General features: G+C 41.7%; 1 protein-coding gene across 28 annotated transcripts in view; it reads left to right on the top strand.

Annotated features, from left to right (window-relative positions):
- Window positions 1-1186: 1186 nt before the first annotated feature.
- C2CD5 (C2 calcium dependent domain containing 5) overlaps window positions 1187-12166 on the top strand; it is a 90129-nt gene continuing 79149 nt past the window's right edge. For 3 of the 28 annotated variants that reach the window (XM_081022639.1, XM_081022650.1, XM_081022628.1), the window contains exons 1-4: window positions 1188-1610; window positions 9235-9321; window positions 9758-9929; window positions 11784-11879. In XM_081022639.1, the coding sequence (XP_080878765.1) occupies window positions 1521-1610; window positions 9235-9321; window positions 9758-9929; window positions 11784-11879 (445 nt within the window). In that variant the 5' untranslated portion in view covers window positions 1188-1520. Of the gene's footprint in view, window positions 1611-9234; window positions 9322-9757; window positions 9930-11783; window positions 11880-12166 lie in introns of all 28 variants that reach the window. The other 25 variants (XM_081022654.1, XM_081022630.1, XM_081022659.1 and 22 more) reach the window with 14 other exon arrangements.

Raw genomic sequence — 12166 nt, 5'->3', positions numbered from 1 at the left:
AGGGTCCTAGGCCATGAGGGGCTTTAAAGGTCAAAACCAGCACCTTAAATCTGACCTTGTACTTCACCGGGAGCCAGTGCAGCTGCAAAAGCACTGGGTGGGCAGACGAAATTAATGGACTATGCAGAATTGGACAAAATGACATGAAGGATTCGAAACCTGCGGGACCAGAGATTTACAGAAGATTGGAAGAAGTATATGAATTATTTGAAGAGCAACTGTAATCAACAAATTACGCTAGTAGGACTACAAGAAGTTTTGTAAGGAGAAATATAAGAAGTGTTACAAAGTAGAAAAAGATAGAGATATTGGTTATGAGTTTGAAATGTAATAGGGAAGATAAGAAATGCATACTGAGAGATCAGATTGGAAAATTTTCAGACAGGATTGATGGAAGTGAAAAATTTGAATAAGATGTAAAAGTATGTTTAATTGCTGTTGAAAATGATATGTTAAAAAAAATTATATTCAAAAAAAAAGAAAAAAGGAAAAGCACTGGGTGAATATGATCCCATGGCAGGGATCCTGTAAGGAGCCTCGCTGCAGCATTCTGCACCCACTGTAGTTTGTGGGACAGCTTCAAGGGCAGCCCCGCGTAGAGCGAGTTACAGTAGTCAAGCCTGGAGGTGACCATCGCATGGATCACTGTAGCCAGGTCGGGGCGGGAAAGGTATGCTACGAAACCCAACTCCAGGCTGTGAAGAGGCCTTTTAACGCAGTTGCAGCTGCAGCAGCAACAAAATCCCGCTTGCAGGCATGGAAAAGCCCATCAATCTCCAGCTCGGTGCTCTCCCGCGCGGCCTGGGAAGGTAACCTTGGAAACCGCAAGCGGGGCTCCTATCGACGACTCGGCGCTCGATACATCTCTGGCCTCCACCGACGGCTCCCGCTTTATCCGCCCCGTTTTAAATAACGGGTTGACGAGGAGGGCGCGCCCCTTTCTCCCCACCCCAAAACAAGAGGTTCAATGGGTGGAGGCCCGAGGACCGCTTAAAATAATTTATTTAAAACGACCCCCATCAGCGCTGAGACAGTTAGCCGGCTAATGGCAACAGGCCTGCAAGCTAACGCGCCTGCGCGGAAGTCGCCATCGTCCCTTGTCACCCGTCGTAACCGCATTCCCTTTCGCGCACGCGCAGACACAGGGAAAACAGGCTTGAGGGAAGGAAAATCATTTGGGGCGGGGAGGGTGAAGGGAAAGAGAGGAGCGATGTTGTTCGACGAGTGCGCAGGCGCGGGGAGCCGCCGCAGCCCAAGCCGTGGAGAGCCTCGTGCTTAATGCGCTCGGGGAGGACCGTTGGGGAGGGTACCTTCTGCTCGCGCGCGGGGGATGCGCATGCGCACGGGCGACGTTTACACCGTTTCTGCCTCGGTCTCTCTGCGCTCTCCCTGCCCCCCCCCCCCCGGTCACCGCTTTCCTTGGACTGAGCCTCCGCTCTATGGGCCGCCCGCCTCGGGCTTTTACCTCAGCCGCCCTGGGCGGAAGGTGAAGAGGAGGAGGAGACTGAGGCGAAAGGAAGATGCCCGGGAAGCTGAAGGTCAAGATTGTGGCGGGGCGGCACCTGCCCGTCATGGACCGAGCCAGTGACCTGACAGACGCCTTCGTGGAGGTTTGAAGGGGCGGGAAGGCGGGAGGGGCTTCTCTCTCTCGGTCTCTGTCTCTCCTCAGGGCTCGGCCCCGGTCAATACACCTGCGGCTCTTCGCATTTATTGATTTGCCGGGGGCCATTTGTGCTTCCGAGGTCGTCTCCCCTCGGCGCTTCGACCGGCGGGGCTGGCGCCGCGCGGCGCCCTCCTCCTGTTTGTGAAGAACTTCGGAACTCCCTGCCACTTGAGGTCCAGCAGGCGCCTTTCCCGCGCATGCTTAGAAAAAAAAAAAAAGAAGCCTACCCGCTTTTTAGACTACCCAGATGCTTGGGAAGTCGAGGTGGTTTTAGTCCGTTTTGTAAGGTGGTTGGTTGTTATTATTATTGCTGTTTTATTTATTTTTTTGTAATGCGCTTTCGTTAAAAATAAATACAATCAAGGGGTGTATAAGTTTTGTGAAATAGTTTTCTGCACACCCCCCCCCCCATTGTTAAAAACAACAACCACCTCAAAGTGGTTTAGGATAAAATTCTCACACAAAAAAATCACAACCCTACTTTAAAACATACAAGAGTTAAAATACTAAAACAAATTAGAATCATCTCAACTTCTCTAAACAGTGGTGTTTTTAGCAGGTGCCAAAAATGCAATTTATTTTATTTGCTTATTAAACTTACTAGTCGCTTGTCACCCAAAGTTTTCCAAGCAACTTGCAGAAATATATAGCCAGATGGGTGGGGTACAAGTAATAAATTGTTATTATTATTATGCACCTATTTAATACCATAAGGGGAGGGGGGAATCATGCAATACTTCAGTATATCATCTTACATAACATTTAAGAAAACAACAACACACCCACCATAAGTAATAACAGAAAACAATAATTGCCTAAATTTGCATACAGCACAGAGTGAAATACACACGTGTGTGTATGCATGTGTGTGTGTGTGTATCTTTTTCATGTTCTGTTATTGTTTGATTATTTAATAAATCGTTCAGTAGATCAAACCAATCAAACCACTTTGCGAGGCCTGCGTGAAAAGCAAGTGGTATGTATGAACACCTTAAATAAGCAACTAATCACAATGCATTATTACTACTTACTGGTCGCTTGTCACCCAGAAAGATCTCCCAAGCAACTTGAAAAGCACATACATTGGTGAATACACTATATGACAGAAAAGGGAAAATAAAGATATAAAAATTCTAAATAAGTTTTTATAAAGGGCCAGGTTGAATAGAAAATGAGCATGAATGTATGGTATATTCTTAATCAGATTATATGTAAGGTTATTACAGCAGTATTCTCTGTTGTTGACATTTGTGTGTGTCGAGACATAATGGAGTACGCCTCCAGTGTTGAAGTCAAACTCCTGTGTTAGCAGCACCAAAGTGACAAAGTGACAGCCTGGGCAGTGTATATAAAGGTCTTGGGCTGCCCAGACGACAAGACCCCCTTCTTGGACTTGCTGATGTGGTCCAAAGGAAAGCAGAGCAATATGTTTGGCACCAGCTTGGCTGTAGGAGTTGGCAGAAGGAGGCGTACAAAGAGCCATTCAGCCATCTTTAGGGACTCCACTCCGAATTTATGTAGTGTTTGCTCCTTAACCTTTTTTCTCCCAAAGATGTCCCACAAGGCAGCAAAGGTTTAGGACAGGGGTCTGCAACCTGCGGGCTCCGGAGCCGCATGTGGCTCTTTTACACCTTTGCCGCGGCTCCGGGGGGGATACTAGTGAGGGGAGGAGGCGCATTGTGCGCCCCGACACTCCCCACTGTGGCGGGCGCTGTACTGGCTGTGACGTCGCATGGGGACGGTGCGTGCGTTAGTCACGCACCGTCCCGACGTCACCTTCCCGCCCGCCCGCTACATTGTAAGGGGCATGTACACTGGTCACTGTTTTGAAGGGGAGTGAAGAACACACACACAAAAAAAGGTAACTTGTTAATTTAACGTTTATTTCTATGAGGAGGAGTAATTCTGAGGGGTCAAACGAAGAAATAATAAAAAAAAGTGACAAAAAAGTTATTTTTATAATGACGAGTTTTGCGGCTCCCAGTTTTTTTTCTTTGGAAACGGGTCCAAGTGGCTCTTTTTGTCTTAAAGGTTGCAGACCCCTGGTTTAGGATTAGAATTTTCCATCTCCTAGATGGGCAGGCTACCTTCCCAGGTTGATGAGCCTCACCTGCCCCTCTTACCATTAATCTCCTAATATCCAACCAAAAATCTGTTGTCTTGCAATTTCATTGAAACATAGAACGACAGAGATGTAAGGGACTCAGTGGGTCATCTAGTCCAGCCCCCTGCAATGTCCATTTGATGTATGCTTTGCTACTGGGGGAGGAAGAGTCTTTGTCCTCTTCCATGTCCTCTCCTTTTCTAAACTAAAAAGTGTAAAATATTGTTGCTCCAACCTCTTGATCAAATCTGTGTTCAGTTCTTGCCGAGAACTGTACAAACAGTAGTTGCCAAGTACCTTGTAGTTCACAGGACATGGCTGCTGGATTATATACAACTAGGTGAATTGCATGCCATGCAGGCCTGATATAGATGGTAACTTGTTTTCCTGGCTTGTATGCTAGGTGCTTGTGTGTTTGCCAGTGCACTTATGGCAGAGAGCTAGAGCCACTCTTGGCATGTGTATTTGCATGTGACCAGAAACGTGTGTTACAGATATTTGAGTACACATACAGGCAGAACACATCTACTAGTAAAGAAACATAATATATGAAGTTGCCCGGTATGCTGCACATAGTAGTCTACATGAAGATTTTATTTCTTATACAGTACTGGTATAAAAGGTCTATATGAAAGTGGTTTGATGTAATATTTGAAGTAATTTTTCAAGGAATTGTTTCCCCCAATGCTTAGTTTAAAAAAGGAGAAATGTCATTTCATATTTTTTGTACCATATGCTTTCCTTTTATTAGCTATAGATAGGTGTTGGTTGTGTTTCTTCAGTAGTGATGGAAATACTATCTTTACTATTTAACTTGTCCCTGAGCTCAGTTCAGGCATTGAAAACTGGTTTTGTGGTCCTGTTGACTATGTTTGGTGGGCTTTTTTCTACCTCTTTAATGAACAAGAGCTTGAAATTTTATCTCTCACATGTAAGCAAATTATTATTCATTGTACTAAATTGACATGTTTAGGGTTGTTAGTTTCTCACATATAACAATTATTGTGCCTTTAATACAGTAATTGCTTTGCAGACTTCTATACGTAATGCACTTATTATGCCTGCTTATTGTAGGGAGAATGCTTGCCATCTTTTTCCTCACAGAGCTTCTGTGTTTTTAAGACTTGTATAATGTTCTGAAATAATAATGATGATAATGATAACAGCAACAACAATAATTTATTTATGCCCCACCTTTCCCACTGATGGGACCCAAGGCAGCTTACAGATAATAATACGAACTGATAAAACCATAGAAAAAATAATAATTAAAAACCTATCAAACATTGATAGATTATATATATGTATACAGTTTTAATTCTATTTAAAGCATATCAAATTTTCTCCCATAAATTATTGGGACAACAAGAAAGGAGACCGTCTTGCTTCTCTAGGGAGGGAGCTCCAAAGTCTGGGCGCAGCCACCAAGAAAGCCCTCACCCATGCCCCTGCCAAGCATGCCTGGCCTCCCCGAGAAGGGCCTCCCCGAAGATCTCAAAGGTTTGTTTGAGGGAATACAGTCTTTCAGATAGCCTGGACCCAAGCTGTGTACGACTTTATAAGGGGATAACCAGCACTTTTAATTTTGCCCAGAAACAGTCAGTGAAGCTGTTGTAGCAAAAGAGTTGTATGCTTCCTATAATCAGCCCCGGTCAACAATCTGGCTGCAGCTTTCTGAGCACCTTTCAAAGGCAGCCCTGCATAGAGCTTATTAGAGTAACACAAACAGGACGTAACTAAGGCTTGTGTCACTGGCCAAATCAGACATCTCAAGGAACAGGTGCAGCTGGGACACTAACTGGGTGGCGTTGTGGGTTAAACCACAGAGCCTAGGACTTGCCGATCAGAAGGTCGGCGGTTCGAATCCCCGCGATGGGGTGAGCTCCCGTTGCTCAGTCCCAGCTCCTGCCAACCTAGCAGCTCGAAAGCATGTCAAAGTGCAAGTAGATAAATAGGTACCGCTGTGGCGGGAAGATAAATGGCGTTTCCGTGCACTGCTCTGGTTCACCAGAAGTGGCTTAGTCATGCTGGCCACGTGACCCGGAAGCTGTACGCTGGCTGCTTCAGCCAGTAAAGCGAGATGAGCGCCGCAATCCCAGAGTCGGTCATGCCTGGACCTAATGATCAGGGGTCCCTTACCTTTACCTTTACCTTTAATCCTGGACAATGCAGAGGCAAGAGGCAAGTCTTTAGCATATGTTCCACCGGGGTGCAACGATCCGCCCAGCGCCCCCAAATTTAGTTGTGAGCGGCATCATTGAGTCTGACAAGCGCCGCCACTGGCACGGTGCATCTTTGGTAAATGAACACACAAAGTTGAAAGTCCTTTAGTGAAACAGTAGGTATACATTTTGGTAATACCTAGGTATATATGTATTGTGTTTTTCTAGCTTGATCAAAATTATTTATTATTTCATAACAGGTAGATAGTTAAGAGCTTAGGCGGCTTCAGTGGTGGGCACCTGGTGTCCCCCAGAATTTGGTGCCCGGGTGCCCCACACCCCTGGGTAAAGACGGCCCTGCAAAGTCCTGGGCATACAAGTAGTTTCTACATAGGTATCACTTTTCCCCTATCAGGGCATCTCTGTGATGTGGGAATTCATGTGGGTGTTAAAGACAAAGAGCCTTTGCAAAAAAGGTGATGACTAGATTTAAGTCATTTCTGTTATCCACTGTTTGTTCATTTACACTGTTGTAAAATCAGCTGCAATGTCAGCTAGAGCACATCTGGTGATAATTCAGGACACAGTTGTGAACCAAATGTGGTTTAAAGACCATTTAAGAGCTTATTTTATGATGGTGGTGGTGGTAGTAAAAGAAATATTTCCCACTGATATTGCAACTGCAGAATGCCATCTGGCAGTGCTGCTTAGGAAAGACAGGAGGCTGATACAGTTGGATGACTGTGATTCTTTGGAATCAAATATCACTCACTCTGATATGCTTGAAATATGATCTGTCTTGGATAACAAGCCAGTTACAGGAACTGTATAGGATGTCCCTTAGCAGTTGCATGGGTGATGGATTTCACCTGAGGTTGTGAACAAAGTACTTGGGGAAGTCTGGTCAACAATTTTCTCTCCTGACTTTCTTCTGTCCTAGCTGGTGACAGCCAGCTGAGAGGCTTTGCCTGCTCTTGTGTATTTGGTAATGAATACAACTTGACCAGAGGGTTCATTTTGGGCCACCTTGAAGGAGGCATGGTTGTTCACATTATTTAGCTGTTTATAAACTTCTGTGACAATTGTAGACTGCGGAAAGTCAGCATACAAAAAAAAAAAAAAATGTATGTATGTAAATAATCACATAGAAAGATATTAATTCCACTTATTTTTGTACAAAAGTGTGCTTAAAATACTGACCTTTAATCTTCCATGTTAAATACTATTACTACACTGTGAAATGCCTCTGTTCTGTATTCTGCTCTTCAAAATGCAGTGGGTGGAAACACTGGAAGTCAAGCCTTTTTCAATGCTTGAAAGGTCAGATACAAGTCTGATGCAGAAAACCTTGTGGCCATCTGAAAAAAACTGTTCTTGTTCTCTGAGTTGAACATGCACCTAAACTTTCCAACATTAAGAAGACTTGTGTCGATTGTGTTCCAATTATACAAATAGGAAAAGGAAATACTGTATAATAACTAACCTTTAGTCTCTTCGAGTGAGATCCAACATTTCACCAGCAGACATAATGAGACTCCTTTCTCTTTCTCCCCAACCCCATGCCTTTCCAAACTAGTTCTGGAGACGCCTCAGCCATCTGGAGCATATTTTGGAGGAGTATGGGGAGAAGAGAATTCACATTTGTGCGAGTGGTTGTCTGCTTTGCAAGTGGGATGCCACAATTTGTTATCACTCTTTGAGGTTTTCAAAATAAATACTAATTCTTCCCTGTCCTCAGCTGTTTAAAATTAGCTATGATTCTTCTGTAGATTAAAAAAAAACCATGTGCAGAAAGAGCCTTTAAGCTCTGTGCCTTGCTTATCAGGCTCTGAGAAACTCTTGTGAGCTCTGGAGGCCTTCATGAGATCTTGGATGGCCTTGCGAGATCTTGTGCTGGCTCTGGAAGGTAAGATTGCTTGCACAGGGGTAGTTCCAGGACGTTGTTTTGATTATACACGATTTTGACTTTACATGCCACCCCCTGGAACATCCTTCAAGATGCGATCCTACTGTATATTAATAGACTAAATAATTTCGTTGTAGCAGTTATGAAGCTTCTGAGAATGTTGGCTGAGCCATAGGAATGTGATGAATGTTGATGAACATTCTATTTCCTGAGCGAATTAAGCTGTTAGCCATAGAATGTTCAAAAGCATGGGGGAAGTTAAAGGACAGTTGGCCTTTTACGGAACCTAGAGATAGGCAGAGTTCTGTGGGCAAGGTAGGGAGACTGAGAGGCAGAAAAATGAACGAGAAGCCCTTCAGTCACATGGTTGTTTGAGGGAGGAAGCCCAAGGTGTTTTAGCTAGGTAATCAAAGCTGTGTGTTTGCTTGGAAATTTTCTAATTTGGCTAATTTTCCAGACAAGCTCCTCTCAAATTTTGGGATATTGAGTCTTTTTGATTAAATATGAGTTGAATCCTAAAGATTTCAAAGTTGCATCTATTAGAAAATTACACATGTTAAATAGCTTTAGTACTTGTTTTTAATCTCTCTTCTGTATGTGAATAGAAACTTTCCATCTTACACATTAGTTTACATGTGTATTGATGAAGCTGTAGTTGGGAGATGAATCCTGAAGGGACCTTCTCTACATCCCCCCCCCCCCACAAAGAACATCTTAATTTTCTTTCTGCCTTGTTTTTCATTTTTCACGATATAATCTACAAGTGTATAAGTCCTTCACTTGGTCACATGTTCAATAATTATGTGTAGAATCTGCAAGCATGCTCACCCACAAACACTGTACAGTGAGCATATTGTTTTCACTGTCTAGCCCACTTTTCATCTCCCATATAAGCACAGACATTTTCTTTCACACCAACTCATTTTCTCTCATTCTCACTGTTCTGGCATAAACCACACACTGTTTTCTCTCATGTGCATTCAGTAATCATTTCCAGATTCTTCTGAGCCTTTGCATTGTTGTTTGCTGTCTCTTAGGAGGTATAACAGACTAACTGCTGAGGGACAGAAGTGCTAGCTGCTTACTAGCTGCATTGGAATTGAAGATGTAAGCTGGTTACTATTTGGTTTGGAACTTTGAGCCAATCTAGATGTTGGGGTTGTGAACTGGCATACCAGGACAAAAATTTCCACCCCCCAGCTTTATAATCTCAAAGAACTCACAGTGTTAAGTCAGGGCAATCACATTTAAAGGCCCACCTTACAGACATGTAGCAATGGTCTGTCAAATGTTTGAAAGCAATTGCATGGCATTAACTTTATTTTAAAAGTGTAAGTTTTGGAAGAAGGTGGAGAACAATATTTTGCTTCAATTTGTCTTTTTTTGGTATATTTTTCAGGTGAAGTTTGGAAACACCACATTTAAGACAGATGTGTATCCCAAATCTCTCAATCCTCAGTGGAATTCTGAATGGTTTAAATTTGAGGTAAATTCAACAAAAAGGGTAGACTTAGAAGCAAGTTATTAAGCCCAAAGAATGTCCATTTTCAACTAACAGCAGCTCCTCATTTTGTCTGAATCAGCACAAAATGTACTTAGTTTAATCTGGTTTGTCCAAAGAGAGAAGATCAAACTGGTTTCTGATTTTGGATTGTTTAGATAAACTGTAGCAAAAACTTAATTGCAGTTCCCATTTCAGACAGAAAAACAAACTAGTTGAAAAACAGAAGTGGATGTTTTGTAGTGGTCATCTGAACAGAACCATTTGGAATTCGTAGTTTTTGAGACCCCTACCAGTTTCATGTTAATCTTTATTGTATGCTCCACAGGGAATTTAAACTAGCAATTTTGAATCAATAAAGGTTTTGTTAATACAGATTCTGCCTTGTGAAATTTTGAAGCTCCATATTTTTATTTTCTAGGTGGATGATGAAGATCTACAAGATGAGCCTCTGCAGATAACTGTTCTTGATCATGATACTTATAGTGCTAATGATGCCATTGGAAAAGTTTACATTGATATTGATCCTCTCCTCTACAGTGAAGCAGCTACAGTTATCTCTGGCTGGTTTCCAATTTATGATACGATACATGGTGAGATTTTTAACATTGTTTTAAAACATATTTTATTTGGCAAATCGTTTAAGAGCGTTGAGGTAGACTTATTGTGCCATTTAAAATACAACATAGTTTTAAGCTTTCCTGAGACATCAGTTGAGTTCTTTCAGTTTCACATGTTGTTTCAAATAAAGAAGTTGTGTTTAAAGTTAATGCCATTTTTTCTTTTGCCATGGATCATAGCACTGGGATGACAAATCTTCCAATGCTAAATCCCTGAAAATCTGGACAAAAATAGTATTATATAATATGTGAGCAACACCTAAACAGTGCTGTGTAATAGCTGTTGTGATGCAGATTTTGGGTGATATACTTTGTTAGTAGACTCACAGAAGTCAGTGATCTAGTTAGATGTTGCTCTATGTAATTTAAGTTTGTGTGTGTGTGTGATGCTGTTTTTATAAACAACAGTTACAAAACCAACAATAATAAACGATTAGTACTGAAATGTCTACATTAACCTTGTGGAAAGAAATTTAATTTAAATTAATTTTAGAAACAAATCAAAGAATTCTGACCATATACTTAATGTGGTCACTTCAGTTATTCTTAACATTTTAAGATAATTTTAAGAATACCAAGTGTAATCTTTAAGTTACATTATGCCATCGTAATATTTTCTGAAAAACTTGCCTTAAAAAACTATTTATGGAAGGAATGCCTTTTATTTTAAGTAGACCTGTGTTATGGAATGATCTGTACTCTTTTAAAAAGGATACAGCACATGACATAGGGTCATTAAGGGTGTTCCTCAATCAGTTTCCTGATGAACTTACTGGCTTTGACTCATGTTTCAAGGGATTAGAGTTCACAGAGTGGTGAAGCAATGTGCTGAAGCAGTAAGTTTTACTTGACATCAGGCTTACACCATCCTTGCAGCTAGGACATAACTATGGAGGGTTTCTTGCAGCTATTTAGATCTGTTCTTGACATACTCTTCAGTTTGACACTTTTGCAGACTGTGGTTGTTTTTGTCTTCCCAAGTTTCAGGTTCCCAAGCAGTTTTAATTCACTATAAAAGTTGCTCATACCTTTCATGTTGTATTCCATGTTGTATATCATGGCTATACTGTAATATGTCCAGCGCTGAGGGCCTTCTGGCGGTTCCCTCATTGCGAGAAGCAAAGCTACAGGGAACCAGGCAGAGGGCCTTCTCGGTAGTGGCGCCCGCCCTGTGGAACGCCCTTCCAGCAGATGTCAAAGCGATAAACAACTACCTGACATTCAGAAGACATCTTAAGGCAGCCCTGTTCAGGGAAGTTTTTAATGTGTAACATTTTAGTGTATTTTTGGTTTCTGTGGAAGCCGCCCAGAGTGGCTGGGGAAACCCAGCCAGATGGGCGGGGTACAAATAAATTATTATTATTATTATTATTATTATTATTATTATTATTATATGTGATGCCATAGAATAAAGAATATTCCAGTTCTATTTGGGACTGAAATACTGAATAAGAATGTTCCGTTTGCTAAGTGAATCTGCCCAGTTATTAAAATTTTCGTTAGAGGCCCTTTTATAGGTTACTTCACCTCAGTCAGGAAGGATCTGGTGACATGTGAAAGGACATTCTCTACCAGTACCTCCATTGCCCAGTCCATGTGGTGTGTTTAGTTTTCATTTGAGTACCTATTTGATTTTTAGTATTTTTGTGGCTCTGTTTTTACCATCTTTTAATAGATTATCTATTGTTTTCTGTTCTTTAATTAATTCTGAACCCCCTTGGGAGTCTTTAGGCTGACAATGGTATTCTGATATTTAAAGCAATCATGGAAGACTATTTTTCTATTGTAATACAAATTCTCACTTTCTCGCATATTTTTTACAAACAGGTATACGTGGAGAGATCAATGTGGTGGTGAAAGTAGACCTCTTCAATGATTTAAATCGTTTTAGACAGTCATCATGTGGAGTTAAATTTTTTTGCAGTAAGTCTAAAAACATAGTTGGAAAAAATTGTCTGTGAAAAATGAGATAAGTGATGTACTAAAGAAATAAAGCTTTTAAGATTTATATTCTCTAGATTGAAAATAGTCAGTTAGTGCAGAATACAAGTGCCAGAAGAGACTGTCTGTTTGTTTCCATCCCCAATTCAAAGCGAATGGATTTATACATACATACATACATAATAAGGTAAAGGGACCCCTGACCATTAGGTCCAGTCGCGGACGACTCTGGGGTTGCGGCGCTCATCTCGCTTTACTGGCTGAGGGAG

The sequence above is a fragment of the Podarcis pityusensis genome (genome assembly GCF_964106645.2).
Source record: "Podarcis pityusensis genome assembly, chromosome: 10".
Taxonomy (NCBI): Eukaryota; Metazoa; Chordata; class Lepidosauria; order Squamata; family Lacertidae; genus Podarcis; species Podarcis pityusensis.
Note: the sequence above shows the minus strand (reverse complement) of the source record. Positions and strands in the feature narration are given on the sequence as shown.